Source organism: Tribolium madens, unplaced genomic scaffold, assembly GCF_015345945.1.
Source record: "Tribolium madens isolate multiple individuals breed KSU strain unplaced genomic scaffold, Tmad_KSU_1.1 Scaffold_7;HRSCAF=85;Tcas5.2_LG10, whole genome shotgun sequence".
NCBI lineage: Eukaryota > Metazoa > Arthropoda > Insecta > Coleoptera > Tenebrionidae > Tribolium > Tribolium madens.
Window position 1 is genome coordinate 1,111,529 of NW_025401050.1, and position 23,711 is coordinate 1,135,239.

General features: G+C 29.8%; 3 protein-coding genes and 1 long non-coding RNA gene across 8 annotated transcripts in view; 1 reads left to right on the forward strand and 3 right to left on the reverse strand.

The window, feature by feature from the left end:
- LOC123010093 (adhesion G protein-coupled receptor A3) overlaps positions 1–23,711 on the forward strand; it is a 37,887-nt gene that overhangs the window by 6,909 nt on the left and 7,267 nt on the right. The window lies entirely within an intron of this gene.
- LOC123010096 (alpha-tocopherol transfer protein-like) lies at positions 653–7,803 on the reverse strand. 2 transcript variants are annotated; one of them, XM_044406779.1, is made up of 7 exons: positions 7,744–7,803; positions 2,311–2,467; positions 2,115–2,259; positions 1,807–2,056; positions 1,645–1,755; positions 1,489–1,591; positions 653–1,430 (listed from the first exon to the last, which is right to left on the reverse strand). In XM_044406779.1, exons 1-7 carry the CDS (start codon positions 7,786–7,788, stop codon positions 1,282–1,284), a joined length of 960 nt encoding a protein of 319 aa, XP_044262714.1. In that variant the 5' UTR covers positions 7,789–7,803; the 3' UTR covers positions 653–1,281. The 2 variants fall into 2 exon arrangements, with proteins under 2 accessions (XP_044262714.1, XP_044262715.1); XM_044406780.1 differs by lacking the exon at positions 7,744–7,803 and adding an exon at positions 3,136–3,285.
- LOC123010094 (alpha-tocopherol transfer protein-like) overlaps positions 653–23,711 on the reverse strand; it is a 38,842-nt gene continuing 15,783 nt past the window's right edge. Inside the window, exons 1-7 of one of the 4 annotated variants that reach the window (XM_044406776.1) lie at positions 20,815–20,844; positions 16,515–16,671; positions 16,317–16,461; positions 16,013–16,262; positions 15,854–15,964; positions 15,574–15,800; positions 653–1,306 (exon numbers count right to left, since the gene is read on the reverse strand). In XM_044406776.1, coding sequence (XP_044262711.1) covers positions 1,282–1,306; positions 15,574–15,800; positions 15,854–15,964; positions 16,013–16,262; positions 16,317–16,461; positions 16,515–16,656 — 900 coding nt within the window. In that variant the 5' untranslated portion in view covers positions 16,657–16,671; positions 20,815–20,844 and the 3' untranslated portion in view covers positions 653–1,281. Of the gene's footprint in view, positions 1,307–15,573; positions 15,801–15,853; positions 15,965–16,012; positions 16,263–16,316; positions 16,462–16,514; positions 16,672–20,790; positions 20,845–23,711 lie in introns of those variants that run through there. The other 3 variants (XM_044406775.1, XM_044406774.1, XM_044406777.1) reach the window with 3 other exon arrangements.
- LOC123010098 lies at positions 8,586–13,727 on the reverse strand. The gene is made up of 2 exons (XR_006413077.1): positions 10,099–13,727; positions 8,586–10,052 (listed from the first exon to the last, which is right to left on the reverse strand). It is a non-coding gene; the product is annotated as an uncharacterized LOC123010098 (long non-coding RNA).

Consider the following 23,711-nt stretch of genomic DNA (forward strand, 5'->3'; position numbering starts at 1 on the left):
ACATATCGAATGAAAAAATCTTACTACTTTGTTCCACTGCTGCAACAAAGGTAGCGCAATTAAATTGAAGGTAATTGTGATGGAACTAAAATGCGAGTCTTGGAAAATTAGGTGCTGTGCTAAGTGTAATAATTTATTTACTTACAGTTTTGCCTCGCAATTTGTTTGAGAATTGATCGCGGTCATGAAAAAACTATCTACTTAGTTTTTATAGACACCTTAAATTCGTTTCGATTTTTTATTTTACATTATCATTGACGAAAGGTTAAACAAATGTGTTAGTACTGAAAATAAAAATTTAACTACGTGAGAGAACAATTTCGTAGCATCCTTTTCATTATTAAAATTTTCTCTCCCTTAGTATATAATTATCATTTTATTGTCTCTTTTATAATAACAAATATGAGATGACCATTTTATTTATTTACCGTAAAATGGGGTTACTTTGACATCCGGGGTTACTTTGAGACGTTATGGGTCTACTAATTTTGTTTCATTTTCAGTATAGGTACCTACCAAAATTTAGTTTATTTTATTTTTATGCCATATAAAAGCCACAACATACCAAAAATGACTTATTTCATTTTTTTTAAGAAAATACAAATAAAATATACCTATATTTTATGTTTTGTGTTCAATGAGTTTAATAAAGTTTTTTTTTACTAATAATGTCTTTATTACCTATTTGGTTTTACAGTCCTACTTGCTATTTATAATATACATTATTTATTACAGTTATCGCTGTCGGATTTTCTTTTCCAATTTTCTTCTTGCACTCGTCACTTCTTTCATCCATTCTTTTTCCTCACGATTTTCGCTTAGAACTTTTTCCCTATCAAACTCGCACACTCTTAACTTATTAAGTTTATTTACATCATATATTACAGATTTTTAGTTTTAAGGTGACAAAGTATTCCGTAGGCTAGCATAACTTTGATTTTCAACGTAATTAAGGAGACTGTCAAAATAGCCCCAAAGTCAGGGTTTCTTTGACAACAAATTTTCAAAATTTTTTTTTTGAAAAACTGAGCTTGATGCAAAATTTTAAGTTTGTTTAATTTTTTCAAGAAAATATTGCAACAAATAAAAAAGTTATATTAACAAAACCTCTCAAACTATGTCAAAGTAACCCCGTTTTACGGTACTACACAAACCTTTTTGCTTGAATTTTGTTAACTAAACAAGTATTTTTTGCATTTCACATTTGAAGTGCAGTTATAATCGATGTTGATGTCAATTTTAGTAGTATTTTTCTATATTCTAGTTTTAAAATTTAAATATTTAGTCGAGGGAGAGTTTTTTAAATGTACCACCCGTTCCAAATAAATCATTCTCTTGTGATTCTGGTGGACGTAAATCTTCATTTGCAACAGTGTTTGAACAATCTAGTAAAAATGTTTGTTGTTTTTCTACTTCTTTGTCCCACTTTTCTGAAAATTGTGAGCTGCAATTAATATACTTACATGAAATTAAAACAAAAATTGTTACCTAACAAATCAGAGATTTTACTGTTAGTACCTCCATAATCAACTGGTAAACATTCTTTGGGGATTATCTTGTATAAAGATTCTAAATTTTCATGCAACCTTATCTACAATAAATCAAGTAAAAAATCAAACATTTTAAGTAATACTATGTTAATACTCTGTCGTAAATTTTCGGTCGAAGAAACATTTTTAAGATAGCGAGAACTTTGTTAATAAACTGTGGATAATTAATGAATTCAATTCCAAAAAATCGCAGAGAATAAGCTTTCTAAAATCAAAAATAAAATATGTTTTTTTTTTTCTTCTAATTAGAAATTACTTCAGCCAAATTATAGAATCTTAACAGATGTACTGGATTCCATCTCGCTAGATGTCTTAAAGTAAAACCTGTCTGATCTATAAGTAGTCGAACTCCTAAACTGCCATCGTGCCGTAACATCATTTCACTTACGGCAAGTGCAAATTTACAAACTGATGTAAGGTCGTAGCATTTTGGATCTAGGTTTATTAATTTCATGATGACGACACGTTCATAATTTGGCGTTAGTTTATGAAGTGGCAAAAAAGTTCTAAAATAAAAGATTTTTTTTTGTTATTTTGATTAATCTGTAATATCATTTTACTTACAGTGCTTCTTTTGACGGTATAATTTTCTCAAAACCTTCCAACAAATCTTTATTTGTCCCACGAAGTGTATAATAATTTTCTAATTTTTCTTTACACCTTTCGATGCTAAATTTATTTTTAAGTAATAGTTTCTCGAGGAAATCATCTGTGTGTGGGTATTTATTAGTGTTTATGAGAAAAACAGGATAGCACTAACCGCTTAAATCTCCCTGAAGATGGGGTTGTTTGGACTTCCAAGTTTTAATTATTTCAATGTCTTCTTTTAATTGCGCATCGTTGACGTCGTAAAGTTTCAAAATTTGAGCTCTTTCGTCGGCAGTCACACGAAGTAAGTCCATTTCGAAGTGAAAAGACTAAGAAAAATAGTTTTATTACAGATGCAGTTACAAATAATTATTAGATTAGAATAGTAACAACTAACAAGTGTGTATAAGTACTACTAATAAATGGTTAATTTGCCATTATCGAGTCGTGTTCTATTTATTGATATAATTTGTGTTCAAAGTTCATAAGGAATGTATTGATGTTGTTTTGCGAACAAGTTTTGTTTCTTGTCTTATTAAAAAAAAATAGTTCTGTAAAATTCTGTAACATTTGTATTAAACTTTTTGGACGAAGACTTTATTTAAAAATTAGAAATAAATTTTTCATTTGACGTCAATGACAATTGACAAGGACACATCGATGGCTATGACGCACTTTAGTTAGAATTAAATAGTCAAAAAAAAAATAAAAATCAGTCACTCAGTAAGTAGAAAGTTATGAAAAATGGAATTTCAATAAATAAGTTTTCGATAGACAAAATGTTTTATTAATGTGTCTGAGGCTGGTGTTTTTTAAGAGTTTGTTTCTACTTTGCGTTCGTAATTAGGCCAGACAAAGACAAAAACGATGTTACAACAATCATATATAAATGATTGCGGGATCAAGTTGGCTTTGAGATAATGTTCACTTGTGAATGTGCCCTTTATATGATGCTGAATACTGATATAAAACTTATAATATACTACTTTGTACTTACAGCTTTTAGATATAATAACTATTTCCCAGTTATCTTCGGCGTGCAAGCATTTCTCGCACTAGTCGCACTGCTATCTTTTTTTACTTTGCAATAGGAATATTTATTTGGTTGGTATCGCTTCGGTGGAGATAAACGAAGATTGTTTACGACTTTTTTCATGTAGTACATGGGAAACTGCTTCGTTCGGACGCCTTTCAAGGCGAGTCTGTTTTCGGCACTTATTTATTATTCTTTTTCAAAAGCAACCAGTAATACACCCTGGGCAGGGTCAAACTCAGTCTTTACCTGCGTTCACGAGAGTGGTTAGCAAGGGTCATAAATTGTAAAAGACAACTGTCTGACATGAGACTAATTTCAGTACTGAAATTGCGCTCGCAAATTTAGTTAGCTTGGATGCAAGAAAATAGAGCCTGTTCTAATTTTTTGGATGAAAGTTTGCTAAAACTGCGCACTAAAAATGCGCATTGACTAAAAGCATAAATTTAAAATATTCGAATGTAAAAACAGATATATTATAACTAGGAGGCTTTACGAGCTTTTGTCTAAAACTAGAAAAATGTTCAAGGGTAACTTTTTGAAATTGTGTTTATGCCACCACGCCCTGTTATCAACGTATTAAGTCCCCCACAATATTCTAAATTTTAGAAATCAACAATTTATTGCAAAAATCTGGTATTATTTGTTAATGTTTTCAAATCAATAGTTCATCTTCAAAATGCATTTTCTATTAATTATTCACTCTAAAATCTAATTTTTAATTTAACCAACCGATTTTGTAAAATAAAGAGTAATATTGCAGAATTTGTCAACTAAAATATGAAAAATATAACAAAAAATAAATATAACAAAATATCACCAATTTTAAAATAATGCTAAATCAATATGTGGTAAATTAATTAACGTCCTTTAACATTTTTTAAATAGTTTCCTCAATTAAATGGAATTTCAGATACATGTTACATAACAGAATTCCAAAATATTTATTTTTTAAGGCTAAACAGGGTAGTTTTTTTTATTACCAGACATTAAAATGCAATTCCATTTTTTATTAGCCTATTTCAACGTTCAAAAACGGTTGGAGATATAAATCTCCATTTTCCTCAAGAAAATTTTATTCTCTACAACCCCTTGACTGTATTTGTTGTAAATCTCTTTAATTAAAAAGAATTATTCGCAAATGTTAAACTTGGCTTTAAATTTTATATAACTCATTTAAGAATACTGTAATATCTGTAATATTTTTTTAGGGTTAGGAATTGAATGTCTAGGTATATTATTGTCCGTACTTAAAATTGACAACTGGCAGTCCCTTCGGTCTTTAGCAAGATCAATGCGCATGTTCATAGACTTATTTCAGTACTTACGTGTCATACAGAACTTTTAGTAACTTCAACTAATTTCGATACTAAATTTGCGCGCGCAATTTCAGTACTAAATTCGGTACTGAAATTAGTCTCGTGTCAGACAGCTCTTTAATTTCAGTACTGAAATTGCGCGTGCAAATTTAGTTTCGACACGTAGGTACTGAAATAAGTGTATGAACATGCGCATTGGTCTTATAAAAGACCGAAGGGACTGTCATTTGTCAATTTTAAACACAGACAACAATATACCGGATATTTCTTCGCAAAGTATTTTTAAATTAATTATATAAAATTGCAGGCCAAGTTTAACATTTGCGTATAATTCTCTTTACTTAAAGGGATCGAAAACCATTACATTTACAACAAAACGGTCAGCCAAGGGGTTGCAGAGAATAATTTTTTTTAAGAGAATGTTAAATACATTTTTTTATCTCCAACGTTGAAATATGTTAAATGGAATTGCAATTTAATCTCTGGCATTAAATTAATTAATTGAGAAAAATATTTAAAAAATGTTGAGGGACGTTAGTTAATTCAACACTTATTGATTTAGCATTACTTTAAAATTGGTGCCCCAGAGAAAAATTTCAAGTCAGATACGATACCAGGAACATGGAAAAAAATGTTTAAAAATTTTTATTTGTCAAAAAAATTTGATATGTAATTTTTGACATTTGACATTTTTTTATGTTTATTTAATGATACTGATGATCTTGTATAAGTTTTTTTAGAATTATTTAGCAAGAGCTCAGAAATTTTACCAATAAAAGCTACAAATAACATTGAACAGAGTTACAATTTAGGATACTGCTTCCTTGTTTCCTCTTCTAATAGGCTGTAGCAAAAAAAATTTTTAAAAGTATTTTTCCAACAGGAATAAATAGAGTCAAAGTGCAAAATTTAAATTCTCATAACTTCGAAATTTTTATAAATAAAATATTTTTAACATCTTTTTCCATGTTACTGGTATCTTACCTTTTTTCTCTGCATTTAACATCACTCGAAAATGATGAGAAAGCATTTGCTCAGAACATTTTCAAAAAAAGTTCAGAAAGCTAGAACAAAGTAAACAAGTCGAAATCTGAATGGAAAGTGATTTGATTTGAAAAAGATTTGCCCTTCTATTTAAGACTCGTGCCTTAAACTTCTAGATCCTCTTTGCTCAATGATCAGTGGTCATTTTTACAACAAAAAAACTCTTTATTTGCTTTAATTAGTACGCAGGTACTCTTTATTTGTTTTAAGTAAACAAATAATTTTTGTTTATTCTAATAAGAACAAAGAACGTGCAATTGACCATTTTTAAGCAAAAGAAGAGTCTTAAAACAAATACTTTTATAAAAATGCAATTTTAAGTAAGATTAACATGCATTTCTCCTATTGGCGCACCTGAATAGCAAACCTTAACTTCAAAAAATCATATCTCAAAAACTACTCGGTATATTATTTTAAAAATTTGGATTCTTACTAATACAAAGATACTCTACACGATGGTGACGAAGAAAAAAAAATTACTCGTAGGGTTTTTCTTAGATTACTTCGATTTATTTCGAACTTTTTCGAACACTGTTCGAAGAAAAGTTTGACAATATTCAATTTCAATTTGCATATCATTCTAAAGGGCAAGTCCATCCCTTTAGAATGGTCTTTATTTGAAGGAAATCGGCATAATAGTTATTGAGTAATGATTTTTTTTTAAGTTAAAGTATTTTAAATTCATTTAAATTAGAAAAAAAATTATTTAGTTCAAAGTGTGTGGACATTTTGAAATTTTTTTTAGTGCATTTGATTTGTTTCACTGAGATGAACAAAATGATATAAAATTTCTCAAGTTGTCACGACATGACTTTTTTTTGTCGCCTTGTGTAATCATCTTTATACGAGGGTGTAAATTGATTTTTATGGCACAGATATGTTCAAAATCTGGCAAGCAACGGTTGGTTAAATTATTCAAACAATGGTAGCAAAACTTATCATATTCTTTCACATACATATTACAAATTCTTTGATTTATAGGAAATCAATTTTCTCTGAGAATTTTTAAATTCTTGTAAAATTTCTTCTGAATAAACGCCTTCTGCTTCAGAAACGTTCACTTCGAAAAATGAATTGTTTTTTAAACAAACGCAGTAACCTTAACAACATGAAAATAGCTAACTTTCTACACAACACACTACACAACTTGTATGGACACAAATTTTAGTTGATTTCCTTCTAAATATTTGTTTGAATCCTCTAGAAATTATAAAATAGAATAAAACGTTGTATGTACCACGGGCATAATTGTTGATTATGACCCTCGAGAATTTAAAAGTCTTCGTTCCTCGGCCTTTAAACATTCCCTCATGTCATAATCTCCTAATTATGCCTTTAATACATAAGTAACTATTATGTTATCAGTATTCAGTATCATAATTATAAAGTGGCACATTCAGAGGTTGATATTATTTCAAAGCCAACTTGATTCGTCAATCATTTATAGGCACACACTGCATTTTAAGGACTATAATATATAGCCATAAAAACTACGTCGATACAATAAATAAAAATTATGATGGACTTTGTTAGGAAATTTATTAATTAGAAACAAAAATAACAAAACAATTACAATATTTAATTGAGTCAAGTTTTTTTTAAACCGTCATAAGTGGATCTAGTTTGGCGACTGGTGTTTGCATGTTCTAATTAGTTACCCATGTAATAAAGAACTAGAAAATAGTTATTTATGTTACAAGGCCGTGAACTAGGATTTTTTTTATGAGAATGAATATTATTTGGCGAGGCGAGGGCCGAACCAAATAATCATTCGAATAAAAAAAGATAGTTTACGGCCATGTGGCATACAAAATTTTGTGTGCAACTGTGAAAAATTACCAAAATTAAGGTTTCGATCGAATCTTTACAGTATTATTATATGTATAATTAACAATGTTTGTAATCACATATTAATAAGGAGCGTTCGAATTATCTAATAAAAGCTAATTTCATTCAAGATCATGACCCGTAAAAAAAGTCCTATTTTTACGTTGTCAAGGCTTTATTTTACTATAAAAAATGTGGTATTTCACGACTCAAAATCAAGCAAAAAAAGTGAGGTTTTTTTGACAGTTGCACATAAAAGTATCTTTTTATTGACTTTTTTGTTTCACCATTTTTACCTATAAAAAAGTTTTTTTGATCACCTTGAGAATTGCATTAATTAATTTCATTTCAGGAGAGGCGAAAATCGAAATTACATACTTACTTTAACTGATGAGATATGCACTGTTGCCATTATTACAAAGATCATTCTCTGCTTTACTAGTGCACTTAAAAAGTCTTAATTTAATGATTTTAATTAGTATTTTTATTACTTTTGACAAAGATAAAGCCTATTATCATTCCGGCATGCCGCGACGCGGCTGAACGACTTGCCGGTCAAATGCAGAAGGCGGTAATCCTCGGCTCATTGCGTCTGCTCAGGGCACACGATTTGTGGACCTAGGATTTGCTTACCATGCGGTCGTATGGAGCAGGTTCTAGGGTATGGATTAACCCGACTGGAATTACCCTTCAGTTGTCGGAGACTGGGGGCTCTGGTTCCAGCCAAATTTAAACGAAAAAAAAAATAAATAAATAAATAAATAAATGTCGTGCCTGCACGTACAATTACTGGACTCATATCATTAGTTGATAGTAACACTATCCCTAATGATCAGCCTCCTTGGCCACGTGGAAAATGGTCAATGCCCAAATTTTTTTTTTTATAATAATAATAATAATAATAATAATAGTCGAAATTATTAACAACCACATACTTCCAAAATATCTAACAACCTGCCTTTCATTCATAACTCTTCATACACTAATTTATTGTGCAGCAGTAGCTGCTATTAGAATTAATAATTCTAAAGAATTTTATAGACATTCTAAAAACACAAACATAAATAAAACACCACAATGAGAAATTAGACTTAATAAAAAAATAAATTCAATTAGGAAAGATTTAGGTCAAATAACACAATACCTGAAAGGTATAAATACACAACACATAAACCAATGCATAGAGCTAATTATTAAGAAAAACAAGATACACTGCAACACTTATTCAGAGTATAATTCAACACTTTTACAAATCAAAGATACAAAAATTATATTTTTATTCTAAAAGATTGAAAACATATAAACAATCTCACCTTAGGAAAATACAAAATTCACAATTCTTAAACAATGAAATTTTTTTTATCGTAATTTAAATAATGAAGAATCATTAAACAATGGTCTACCCAATCAAGATAATTTAACCCAATTTTGGAAAAACATTTGGTCTGAGAAAAAAGATTTTAACATGTCATCATCTTGGTTAAATCTTATTAAAACAGAAGTTTCAACAAAAAATGACATGCCATCTTTTCAGATTACAAATGAAATTTTAATAAAAATGATAAATAAATCACATAATTGGAAATCTCCAGGAACTGACAAAATTCACAATTTTTGGTTAAAAAATTTACATGTGTACATTCATTACTTTTGTGGCATTTTAATAATTTTATTATAAATCCACAACATTTTCCAGAATTTTTAACACATGGGATTACTTATTTAAAACCAAAAGATTCAGAGACTAAAAATTCATCTAAATATAGACCCATTACGTGTCTTTCAACAATTTATAAGATAATGACATCTTGCATATCTGAACTAATCTATAATCACTGTCTAGAAAACAATATAATTAATGAGGAACAAAAAGGATGTATTAAAGGATCATTTGGATGTAAGGAACAACTTATTATGGACACTGTGGTAATGGAACAAGCAAGAAAACATAATAGAAATATCCATGCTGCTTTTATAGATTATTAAAAAGCAACTCTGTTCCTCACTCTTGGTTAATTGAAATTTTAAGAATATACAAAATACATCCAAACTTAATCTCATTCTTGAATTATATTATGAATTTTTGGAAAACTACATAAAATTTAACTTTAGAAAACAATAATTTCTATCGGGTTAAAAATACAAAAATATGGAGGAAGCCGCAAAATTTCAAATCCATTAGCTTTTGCTATTTCATCAACAGCATACTTCCTTGGAAAATTTTGCTTTTTCACTAAAAGCAACTACTCTTTCTTGGTTTTTGCTTCTTCAGGGATGTTAACATCATGTCTTTGCAAAAACTGAATGATATCCGCTTTTTTCGTGGTTGTTGATGGAATTTACACATAATGTAATGCTGACAATCGAAGATTGTTTTAAAGTTAGCGGCCTTAAATCACCAAAATTCATTAATAAAATTACTTAGTTACCTTAATTGAGTCGTTTTATATGGAATATCAATGCCATCTTCTTCCAATTGTTCGATTAAATATTTCACCGTTGGAACAAAATTTTTAGAGTAAGACTCATATATTTTTGTAACCATCGATGCTTTCATTGACTCTGTCACTCTCCCAATTTTTTTTTTAAATCACCACATTTTCGCACAGTCCTCGCTTTATGATACCTTTTACTGTTTCAGGTGAAATCTTTAATAGTTCAGCCGTTCTTTTTACCGGATATGGATGATTTCTGAAAATAAAGTTGTATGGCAATTAACAATAAGTTCCTTGGCTACATAAGTATAACTTTTTCAATTAGAGGGACCTTCTTCATCTGATGCGGAACTAATCATTACAATGTCCTCATTTTCTTCCACCAATTCTGATGATTCGATGTTGTCAAAATCCACGGGACGCCACATAGCCATTTCAAATATTTCAACAAATTTTGCAAAGAAACAGTCCCTTACGAAAGCTAAGACGAAAATAAATAGTCAGTCACTCACGAAAGCTCAAAACAAAATGAAAGGAAAGTTTTAAAGTTTTGCAAAATTACCTGCTTAAGGCTCCAGACCCCCTGAAAGCTGGCGTATACCTATTACATGTAAATTTATTTCATTGTTTTTAGCCGCAAATTTAGACTTGAAGAGTTTCTTGATGTTTGTAGTGTTTCTTTAAAGGTAAATGGAGATCAGGGAAATATTCCCGCTTTAAATAAGTTAATAGATATTTTTTTATTGAATAACATGTGAAAATTTTAATTATTAAGATTTTTTGATAACGGTATACCGTATTGAATTAAAAAAAAAACAGTTTATAGGTAATTTAAAAATTCAGTGCCCTGATATAATGCGAATTTGATAACTGTTCTTGATTCTTTGATATAAAGCAAAAATTAAATTGAAAGTAGGCAACCAATAATACACGATTTTCTGTACCTGGAGCATAATTTATGACAGGCCGGGCCGCACCGCAAGGTGTAACCCACAACATGATGGTTTTATTGCGTTTGTTCAAAGCAAAGATATTCATTTGCACCCCTCAATAAGAGAATTGTTAGTTCATTTCAAAACTTCATTTTTTTTATTATTCATCTATTTAAAAATAAATTAAAAAAATAGATAGGTTTAATATAAAGGCACTAAGACCAATACGTAAACCTGAAAAATAAAAAATTAAAATATAATATTTATATTAATTTTACTGAGGACGGTTTTTGCTTAGGGATTATTATATGAGTTGATATTTACGGACAGCTCTAATTAGTCAAATTAATTTTGTGTTAAAAAAGATTCTAGGTATTTGTGGTGAGACACATATTATGTTTTTCGTTATTGTGTTATGTGTATTATTTCGTTCTATGGCAGTTTTAATATCGGTGTTTCTCGCGCTAAATGGACATTTAATTTCAACAATAGCATTTTAACCGACTAATCCATCTGGTGTTGCACCTAAAAATGTTTTTTCTTCATCAACAAAAATTCCGCATGAGTCCACCTTGAAACCTGTGATTTGCTTAAACTTTTCCTTTGCTTTTTCTTCATTATCAATACCCCATTGTAGAGGTTCAGGCAATTTTTTAAATTTAGACACACCTACACTATATAAGATATTTTTTACAGTACTTGCTGTATTGGTTTTACATTTCATATTTATAATTCTTCCAAAATTACTAGCTGTTAATCTGTTATTTCTTTCTTTAGCCCACTGCTCATTATTACGTTGACCAATTGTTTCAATAGGGATTTTTAAAATATTGTAAGCAGCCAAATCATTCAAAAACTCACTTTTTATTTTGTCATATGTTTCCATTGGCATATCTATTATGTCATCCATCAGTCGCACCATAATCAGAATCTGCACTATGAATACGAATTTTTCTTTTATTTAATTTCGCAGGTTGGGTTTCAGTGGAATTATTATCGACATCGTACAAAAGACTTGAAGATAAATTTGCAACTCTTTTTAATGCCCGCATGAACAATTCAAACAAAGAACTATTTAAAAAATCAGAATATGCAACTGCATTTATTATTTGACCAACTGTTTTACAGACATACGAAGCGCAATTTGAATGATCACCAAAAATATGTGCGGGTCCATTTAAAATATCATTTTTCAAGTTTTCTGTTTTTTGATGAATTGTACAGCTTTCGTTTTTTCTGTATTTTATAGCTGAAACAATTGCTGTTCTAAATTTCAAGTAATTGTTGCGCAAGAATGTTTTTATATTTATGTCGGATCGGAGAGTTTTAGCGATTTCTCTAATTTTGGTACAAAAATTTCGTAGTATATGATATCGGCATTCAATTTTTTGAATGAAATACGAATTTTTTTGTAGACATGCATTTTGCATTTCCAGTTGTGGAATGTTCAAAGCTGCGCAAAATTCTGTTAGTTGAGAATAACCAGCACCTAGAAAAAATGTTAGGTTTTATGTTTTTTAATTCCAAAAATAAATGCCATGTCAAGAATCCTTCGACCACTTGGAACAAAATTTTGTTCTTGACTAGTTTCTTTGTCAATAATAAACACTTCATCGTCATCGGAACTCGATTCAATTGACTGAAAACTACATTCTGCAAGACTTGATTTACTTGGAAGATCAGTTTTAGAACCTTTTCGTTGTTTTTTCCAATAATTACGCATCATTTTCGACTTTTTTTTTTTTTTTTGAAAGAAATTGTTTAGAATTATTACCCATAATTTCAATACAACGTTTTCAACAACAAGTGATAAGAAAATTTCAAAGCACTGCGGTGGAAGAGTGCCACTAGCAAACTGCAAAGAATCAAAAAGTAAACAAGTTATAAAATTGTATGTTTTCAATATATAAGTCCCTACCACCACCCTAAAATTTAGCAAAACCCACCACTTTACTTGCGAAAACTCATTTGTCAAAGTGACATTATTGTCAAAAAATTATTCCAAAGTCCAAAATCAAGAGAAAAATGAACTTTTCTTTCTACTGAGCTAGAATCTGAATCTCTGAAATAAAAGAAACTCATCGATGGTGAAATTCTGTTTGTTTACTTTATTTCCATTTTATGACTAAAGGGACCAGGCACCAGGTAGAGAAGGTCGGATGGTTGACAGCTGCCACAGAATAAAAGTCTAAATAGAGTATGCAACTTACAGTTCACCAAATCTGAACAGTTCATTCGGTACCCTAGAGCCTTAAGAGTGTTTGTTTTTCCTAAAATTCCCAGAAAGTTACCTGCCCCATTTTAATAATAACTTGTCATTAACCACCTGGCCTTTTCAAATTTCTTAAAATATTTAGTTGACTTCAATAACAATTACATCAAATAACAACAAAATATTAAAATATTTTATGTAAGCTGCGATGTGCGTTCATTAGAAAAACTCATGCAAAAGCAGAATGTATTTTTTTAGATTCAGTGATTAGATTACAGAATTTCAGACAAGAAAAAAGTAAATAATCCGACCCTGGTAAAAACTGACCTGTTGCCTTCGTTTCTTGGTCTGGGTGGGTTCCACTTATTTATGATATGTTTACCCTTTGGTTTACTCTTAACAATACCGCATTTAACGTAAAAGTAATAAAATTTTTAGTAGGTCTTAGCAAAACGATATTAGTATAAACCATTGTTTTCGGTGATAGAAATCAAATATTATTCACAAGTGAGATAAAGTACTCACAAGTGAGTAAATTTGACTATTATATTATATTTACTATTTTATTTTTATAGGTGAATATTTTACTTGAATGAAACTTTATTTTTTGTACCTGTAAGTTAAAACGTATATCACACGTGATCGAAATGCCATTATGAAATTCGTGAGAAGTGTCAAAATTCTCACTCGCATATAATGATGCATTTCTATCACTTATAATATAATGCACTATTATTTAAATGAAGATGTGTGACAATATAAACAAAAAGATTACAGACAGATGGAATATTAAATATTTCACAGTAAGAAATGTAGATAGAGCAAAAATTTTTGCTGAAAACTATGATTTATAAATAATGAACAGAACAGAAATTTTTGCTTCGCGTCATGTTTTTAACTTTTTTTTGAAAACGCTGCATATACGGTTAAAGAAAAAAAATTAGCCTTTTTTCAAGAAATATTTCTCTTCAAAGATTAGATTTTGAGTTAAGGTTCAGTTTTCAGATCATGTTGAATTTAGTTAACGGAAACGGCAGATATTACAACATTGAATCCGAAAAAAAATACCAACTTGTATCTTATGGTCTACGAAACATTTAACAAACTAGCAAATTCAAAAATAATTTACATAAATCCTACAACATCGGAAACAAAAGAGCTAAGATTATTTATATTATATTCAGGGGCAGACTGGCAAATTTTTATATGGAGTGCTAAGTTGAAATGAGGGCTCAATATACAATACAATAAAAATATGCATAAAAACTACTTGTCACTTAATGTAGTAATTTTTTTTGAAGGAGTTTGTTTTCTCTATTGAGATTGTGACGTCAGTTGAAATCATGATGGTTTAATAAATGAAAATAAAGTTTTTAGATGAACGTCTTCAGAGGCTGCTTGTAATTTTAATTTTTGTTTTTCTTTTCGTTTCTGTGCACCAAATTTATACTTATATTGAGATTTTTCCATTATTTATGCCCACTAATAATTAAAAAAAAAATTAAAATTAAATTAAATTAAGTAAAAACAATATTTCATATCGGTTGATTACAAAATGTGTGGCATAATTTTAATTACGAATACCCCTCTACAATTGAGAATAGATAGTACAGTGTTTATAGCTCAAAAAAATTACAACTTTCCAAAAATCGGTATGAAAAAATGATTTTCCGGAAATATTTTTGTTACCGTTTATCCGATTATTGTTAAATTTTTCATGTTAAAGGACAAAAAGACACTCTTTGATTTGGTGTAAACGGAAGTCTTGTAGAAGCTATACATTTCCGGTAGCAATGGGTTCTCCCAGTTTTGGGATCATAACTTTTCTTCGGCTTATTAATTTCTGTTTTTGATACAGTCCAACCATTTTATTTATAAAAAAGGTAGTTTCATATCGCCAAAATGTACCGTTCTCGAGTTATTCGAGTTTAAACTAAATCCTACACCGCGCTGCAAAATCAGAATTTATAAATTTTGAGCGTACCTTGGAAACAATCCACTACGAATGACATCGCTGTCAATGCTGTTATATATAATGTAAATTTAATTAAATCTAAAGGAACATTTGTTTATTTCTTGATGATTATAAAATTATATAAAAAATTTTTCTATTGCTTGATGAGTTGGATTAATAAATACTGTGCTATCTATGTTCATTTGTAGAGGAGTATTCGTGATTAAAATTATGACACAAATTTTTGATCACTTGTATAAATTCACGCGGAATTTTTCTTACATGCGTGTAAGACCTTATAAACAAAATTGAGCTAAAATCATTGAAATTATAGAAATTATAGTTTGTTATAGTTGTAGTTCATTGTTATGATGGTAATTTTTTAATTCCTTCAAACTAAACATACTTAGCTTCTGCGAAAAACGCGTTAGCTCTATGCAATATCAAATTATAACCTTTTAGTGCATTGTGGAAAGTTTATTTACAAATTTAAAATTATTGATATTATTTCAATGCGCTCTTGACATAATAAGTCTACCATAATTGGGGGCCCGTAAGTCTCGAGGGCCCGGGGTGCTATGGCACCGGCACCCCTGGCCAGTCCGCCCCTGATTATATTATATAATTTTTATGATATTTTAAAAAAACTAATATTTAGTCTAGGAAGAGTTTTTTGAATGTACCACCCGTTCCAAATAAATCATTCTCTTGTGATTCTGGTGGACGTAAATCTTCATTTGCAACAGTGTTTGCACAATGTAGTAAAAATTTTTGTTGTTTTTCTACTTCTTTGTCCCATTTTTCTAACAAATCACACATTTTACTATTAGTACCTCCATAATCAGCCGGCAAACATTCTTTGGGGATTACCTTGTATAAAGATTCTAAATTTTCGTGCAATCTTATCTAAAATAAATCAAGTAAAAAATTAAACATTTTAAGTAATACTATATTAATACTCTGTCGTAAATTTTAGGTCGTAGAAACATTTTCAACATTGCGAAAACTTTGTTAATAAACGTTGGATAATTAATGAATTCCATTCCCAAAATTCGCAGAGAATAAGCTTTCTAAAATTAAAAAATAAAGTATGTTTTTTTTTTCTAATTAGAACTTACTTCAGCCAGATTATAACATCTTAACATAAGTATTGGATTCCATTTCGCTAAATGTTTTAAAGTAAAACCTGTGTAATCCATAATAAATCGAACCCCTAAACTGCAATCGTGCCGTAACATCATTTCATTAACGGCAAGTGCAAATTTAAAACCTGAAAGTATGTCGTAGACCTTTGGATCTACGATTATTAATTTCATGATGACGACACGTTCATAATTTGGCGTTAGTTTATGAAGTGGCAAAAAAATTCTAAAATAAAAGATTTTTTTTGTTATTTTTAATCTGTAATATCATTTTACTTACAGTGCTTCTTTTGACGGTATAATTTTCTCAAAACCTTCCAACAAATCTTTATTTGTCCCACGAAGTGTATAATAATTTTCTAATTTTTCTTTACACCTTTCGACACTAAATTTATTTTTAATCAACAATTTCTCAAGAAAATCATCTGTGTGTAAGTAATTATTAGGGTATTGATGAGAAGAGCAGGACAGTACTAACCGCTTAAATCTCCCTGAAGATGGGGTTGTTTGGACTTCCAAGTTTTAATTATTTCAATGTCTTCTTTTAATCGCACATCATTGACGTCGTAGAGTTTCAAAATTTGAGCTCTTTCGTCGACAGTCACAGGAAGTAAGTCCATTTTGAGGTGAAAAGACTAAGAAAATAAAACTTTATTAGTAACAAGTGTGTATAACTATTACGAAAGATTAAATATACAGGGTTATTCATAAATATGAAGCAATATTTGAACTTCAAAAACGACCTACAAAATGATGTTAATTTTTATAAAAACGCGTGTCCTATCTCTACTGATAAGAATTTTACAGCCCTCGGAATGTGGGTATGAAAATTTGTTTTTTTTTGTAATAACTGGAACCATTTGACCAAATATAAAATTTGGAATAGTTACTTGAGAGAACGTGTAGTACTAAGTTGGTTACTCTGTCGATCTAAGCAATAAAAAATTAGTGTTAAAAAGCCAAAAAAATTGAAAAACAGAAAATGTGACCTGCAACTGCTGTAACCGGAAATTGAGTAGATGTATCCGGTTTTCGTAATTACCACTTTAAAAGCTATTTTCTCATAAGTAACTATTCCAAATTTTATAATATTGGGTTAAATGGTTCCAAAGTTATTACAAAAAAAAAAATAAATAATTTCCATACCCAAATTCCAAGGGCTGTAAAATTCTTATCAGTAGAGATAGAACATGAGTTGTTGTAAAAATTAACATCATTTTATAGGTCACTTTTGAGGTTCAAATATTGCTTCATATTTATGAATAACCCTATATAATTATAAGATATTGTATAGTTCACGCAATGTTAATTTTTGTAACCGAACGCACTAACTCTCCACCAGAGTCCGTTACCAAATTCTTCTAGCATACAGTGTTCCAACAAAAAATATTTACTGAACATAAAAGCCCTCTGGAGTCGATTGTTTCATAATGAGAAGTTCCAATTCGTTCTAGAATGACGACATTTTGGAAATCGATGCAGTTGTTTGTTTGTACAGAATGTAATAGGCAAAATTCAGGAATGGTTAGAACATGTGAAATAATATTGGTTTGTCCTATAAACAATTATTCAAAAACGCTTCCTTATCAGAAATAAATGGCACCAAAATTTGAAATTTTTTCTCATCTTTTCATAATATCTCCTAAACTGAGGGAGCTACGAGCTCCAATTTTGTAAGCACACTAGATGAGTGATGAACTGATGACTATTGGTTTGGATTATTTTGTTAAAAAAACAACTTCAAATTTAATTAGTAGCGTAACACAAAAAAATCCGGGTAGGCAAAAAGTTGTGTGACCTCCAAAATATGTCACCCGATTTACCGATTGCACCGAAATAAGTACAAAATAATAGTCATCAGGTAGTCATCACTTATCTAATGTGCTTGCAAGCTTCTAGCTCTCTACGTTTAGGAGATATTAAAAAAAAGTGGGAACAAATTTCAAATGTTGGCGCAATCGGTATGTCGGGGGGTCATACAATTTTTTGCCTACCCGGATTTTTTTGTGTTACGCCACTGATTTTTTTTAAAAGAAAATAATACAAAACAATAGTCGTCACTCATTTAGTTGTGTTTGCAACATTTGGAGCTTGTAGCTCTCTCCGTTTAGTAGCTATTAAAAAAAGATGAGAACAAATTGCAAATTTAGGTGCCATTTATCTCTGATAAGGAAGCTTTTTTGAACAATTGTTTGTTTATAGGACAAACCCACATTATGTGCACGTGTTCTTACTACTCCGAATTTTCTCCGATTAAAACGGAACCACCCTGTATAGGTTTCTTGTAAAATAACATAAGTAGAATAACCAATCACAGTTAAAGTCTAATTTAATGTGTACAACAAACAAAATTAAAATCAAATCGAAAATTCCAAATCTTCAAAATTAATACCAAAATCACTGGTATCATTACTTTCCCTCAAATTTATAATTAAATCTTCCAAAAGATTTTATAAAACTGTCTGAATGTAAAAAATTGAAAATTTATAAAATTTCTCAGTTCAAACATTTTTCATTGGTTTCTAAGAAAACCAATTAGGCGGGGCAAATAATAAGTAATCGTGGCTTCAGTATAAATATAAATATTAATATTTGCTCTAAGTTTTTTAAACTGAGATGAATTTTAAAAAGGATCAAAAAATTTAAACTTGCACAAGCAAATAAAAAATTAAGGACATCAATAAGTAGTATATGGAGGGCTCAGAAGCCAATCAGTCTTAAGTCACAATTTTTCTCAAAATTATTTACGTGGTTTAGATGACAAATCTTTCATTTGGCTGTGCAACTTTAAAGTATTATCACTTTTCTTTCAATAAAGATTTTGTTTTGCGCCTTTGCAAGCTTTTTATATACAAAGTTTTTTTTCCAATGCTTAACTATCTTATTTTTAACATGATTGATTTATACTGATTATCTTCTGAACCCGCCATATCACTTTTTCTTTTTAAACTTTAAAAAATTATATAAATTTGAAGAAAATAAATAAAAAAAGATTGTATTTTCCCATAATTTTACATTAATGGATAATAAAAATATATATTTCTTGTATACGCTCCCGAAAACTGCTCTTTTAGGGACTCATTTAAGTCCCCAAAAAGGAGTCTTTTCCGGACAGTTTTTGCGGACTAAAAAATATAATTGGTTACTATGGTAAAAAAAAAATAATTTTAATTAAATTCTTGTGATTATTTTTGGTGGTTTAATTCATATATAAGTCCAATATATTGCTGAAAAAACCATAGAGAGTAAAGGCTTATCTATTGCTTTATAAAATTATTTTATTCGATTTATTTCATAAAAATATTTGTACAATAAACTTATTTTCCTTCCAACAGGAATTAAAGCGATGCTTTATTCCGTAGTTTTTGATTAATTGTTTAGTAATTTATACCCTCGGGAAAAAAATTAATTACATATATAATATATACTGTAAACTGTAATTTAGTGTTTTTTTGATATAAACAAACTTCTTAATACCGATTTTTACCTAGTTGAATAGTGAACTGAATATTTTGACCATCGCCATAGAAATAATCTTTTTCTCGCCTGGGCATTTTATGAGTTCAACTGATTCCCGTATGGCGCCCTAATCTGGGGAAATTTTTTTGACATATCCAGTTTTTTAGCTTAAAGGGTTCAACCTCATAATATCAATTCTCCCTGACGTATCTTGTTTTGTTGTATCCTTCCTTCCCAGCATTTATTAATAGCGTTATTTTTCGTTAATAATTAAAAATCATTCAGTTTTTCCTTAGTAACCCCCGTAACTAAGAAAAAATCGGAATCACTGCTCCAATGCATTTTTTACGAAATGCCCAGGCGGGATATTGATACATTTCATTAAGGGAGGCGGTGATTTTGACAAATTATTTGACATTTTTGACAATTTTATGATTTTCTTATGTTATTATTAATTTAGTCTGTTGAAAGGAATTATCGATATAAATGCATCTCTGGAAAAAACATCTTAATCCATCGAATGATGGTTGGTTCTGCCGTTATCTATATTCTCGAGATTAATAAAAATAGTTTTTATTCTTCGACACTCTCAAAATTTACGGTTTTTCTCCCGTGTAAGGAAGTTTTGACAACTGTTTGGCATTTCTCAATACGAAACGTCAAATTATTTTTAACAGATTTAAAGCAAGTTTAAGCCTTGTTGACTCTAATTCGAAGAATAAAATGTTGTATTCAACTCGTTTGACTGTAAATCGGACGCTTTATTCCACCTCGTGGATGGTAAACCACTCGTTACACTCGTGGTTTAAAAATCCACTCGGTCAAATAAAGCGTCCGATTTACACTCAAACTCGTCGAATAAATAACTATTATTCCTTTTATACATAAACATTATCCTACATCTTTTAAATAATTGGACAAAAACTGTGGTGATTTTAAACGAATAAGGTATTGTATAACTTCATGATATTTAAACAAACAGGTTTAATTATATCATCATTTACATTGAAAGTGCTTCTTAACACAGGATATTTCGTTCACTTACTTTGCATTATTTTTAATATTGAACAGATAATAATTTGAACATGACATATTATTTTTTTAATCATTTGAAATAGTAATTAAGAGGTGTTGGATAAAGTTTTGTATGGCACTCGTTGTTATTATTACAAATGAGTCACTTAAGAAAAGCACGCCATTTGCCCTACGTGCTCTTAGGGTAAACCTTTTCTAGTGTGACTTATTTGTAATATAACACACTTAAATCATAAATGACTATTAAAAAACTGTGTTACTTATTTGAAACAAAATTTGCACACCAATTGTATTTACCACTCACTGCAGTTCTGTTAGAATTTGACTAGTTCTCAATATTTTATGTTAATTTTGTTATGTCAAGGTTATGCACTTGTTGATGTTAATAACGAGAGGAGATAATCTTTGGTAATATGAAGAGATAACTAATAAATGTTGTGCGAATAGTTCAAGGATGGCACAGGGTATTTTTCAGCTAAGGCACTATGAATACGATCGTGTTCATTTTTTTGTATATGATTCCGAATCTGAGAAATTTATTTAGCTACATCGTCCCCTTAATGCAACAACTAGATAACTTAAATTTTAGACATCATTTCTCAAGTAAGTATTTTGTTGTAATATTTCAAAAACATAAAACGAAATTTTTTGTCAGATTAAGAAATCATAGTTTAGGCAGGCTTGGATATAGGAAATTAACATGGAAAATTAGTTTTTTTCGGACTGCAGGAGTAACAGAAATCAAAATCTGATTGAAGGAGCTTGTATTGCTCGAAAAGGGCTATCTTATCGATATTTTTGTCGATTCTAATTACCTTCATTTGGGCGAAAACGGCCCTCGAAGACTCGAAATTTGCCGGGTTAGCGTTACTAAGAAACGAACTATCAAGTCATTGTTGCCAACGGAGAATTTGTCAACTAAAAGCCCTTGTTATGCTTGTTTGTTATTTCACTTACTTTGTTATCTGCTTTTTGCGAATCAAAGCAACAGCCCCTTTTTTCCGAACAAGCTAAAATTTTGGATACACACGTAATGTTCGTGATATTGCAAAAATAGTTACCTTAATAAATACTTTATAAACAATTGACAATTGTTATTAACAATTATCAATATCTGAGCTCCTAATTGAAATACGAAGTTCAAACAAGCTCCATTCGATAGAGCAGAAAAAATTCTACACGCTGGTGGAGTTTGTACTCGTAAGGGCAACTTATACTTACGTCTGGATTTTTAACATTGCTCTTATGAAGAAATTGAAACGACTGTGGTTGAATATGCGATTTGTTATCTAAAAATTTGGATTCAATACCGTCACGCTACATGAAATGTTCTTTTTTAATACCTCTGATAAACTATTCAATTTTATGTCAGAAAACACATAATAGAGTAAGTTTAATAGGAAGAAATTTTAAGAGATGATAGCAGCGATTAGAAGAAACAAAAATAATTTAATTGACATTCTGTGAATGTTTGGACTAGTTATACTAACACAAATTACACATATCTCCTGAAATAAAGAGGGTTAATCGCTGATGATTTCTGGGGTTAGTTTTCAAAAACTACGACTATTATTGCTATTGTTTAAAGAAACTATTTTAAACATCAAAAATACAACTAGTGAAATTAAAAAAAAAGTGAAATTAGGGGCAAAACCTAAAAATTATTTCCTGTCAATTGGTACCGTTGCCAGCAGCGGAGGCACTGCCTTAAATTTTGCACCTTGATTTTATTTATTTTTGTGGGAAAAATGCTTTTACATGTTTTCTTTTCTGCAAGCTATTGTAAGAGGAATTATTGAATTGTTACTATGTTTAACATTATTTGTGGCTTTTATTGTCAAAGTTTTTGTACCTTTACTGAATAATTACGAGATGCAAGATTATCGGTATCATAATAATAAATTAAATAATAATAATAGTGTATGCGTTTCTATAGACACATAATTTAGTTGATATTGTAAGGTTGCTGGACATTTTGGGGGCTTCACCAGCTTCTCGTTTGAAGCATTTAAGGGGTCAAGGGTTGTGATTGAAACGACAAGTTCTACGCTACTCTACATTCACCTACACAGGGCGAAAAAAAAAAGTCATGCCGTGACAACTTGACTAATTTTATATCATTTTGTTGGTCTCAGTGAGACAAATCTCATGCACTAAAAAAAATCAAAAAGTCCACACACTTTGAACTAAATATTTTTTTCTAATTTAAATGAATTTAAAATACTTTAACTTTAAGAAATCATTACTCAATAACTATTAGGCCGATTTTCTTCAAATAAAGACCATTCTAAATGAATGGACTTGCCCTTTAGAATGATATGCAATTTGAAATTGAATATTGGCAAACTTTTCTTCGAACAATGTTCGTAGAATTTCAAAGTAATCTAAGAAAAACCCTACGAGTATTTTTTTTCTCTTTGTCACCATCGTATAGATCATCTTTTTATGAGTAGGAATCCAAATTTTTAAAATAATATACCGAATAGTTTTTAAGATGTGATTTTCTGTTTTTGTCAAGTTAAGGTTTGCTGTTCAGGTATTGCGCCATATAAGAGAAATGCATGTTAATCTTACTTAAACTTGCATTTTTATAAAAGTGTTTGTTTTCAGACTCTTCTTTTACGTTAAAATGGTCAATTGCACCTTCTTTGTTCTAATTAGAATAAACAAAAACTGTTTGTTTATTCAAAACAAATAAAGAATACCTGCGTACTAATTAAAGCAAATAAAGAGTTTTTTGTTGTAAAAATGACTATTGATCATTAAGCAAAGAGGATCTGAGCTTTAAATATAAGGGCAAATCTTTTTCAAATCAAATCACTTTCCATTCAGATTCCAACTTGTTCACTTTGTTCTAGCTTTCTGAACTTTTTTTTTGATAATGTTCTCAGCAAATGCTTTCTCATCACTTTCTACTGATGTTGAATGCAATAAGTCAGTTGTTTCGTGTGCAACTGTTATCACAACAACTAATACCTACAACTGAAGCTAATCGTAGAATGTACCAACAAAATAAATCAGGTGACTTATTGCATTGCACTCGAAAGTGATGAGTAAGCATTTGCTCAGAACATTTTCAAAAAAAGTTCAGAAAGCTAGAATAAAGTGAACAAGTCGAAATCTGAATGCAAAGTGATTTGATTTGAAAAAGATTTGCCCTTATATTTAAGGCGTGTCTTAA

Excerpts from the sequence above, each read along its gene's own strand:
- LOC123010096 (XM_044406779.1), bottom strand. The coding sequence starts at position 7,788 with ATGATCTTTGTAATAATGGCAACAGTGCATATCTCATCAGTTAAA. Across the intron at positions 2,468-7,743 it reads TGCATATCTCATCAGTTAAA|TCTTTTCACTTCGAAATGGA; the intron begins GTAAGTATGTAA and ends TATTTTTCTTAG. Across the intron at positions 2,260-2,310 it reads TCTTCAGGGAGATTTAAGCG|ATGATTTCCTCGAGAAACTA; the intron begins GTTAGTGCTATC and ends ACCCACACACAG.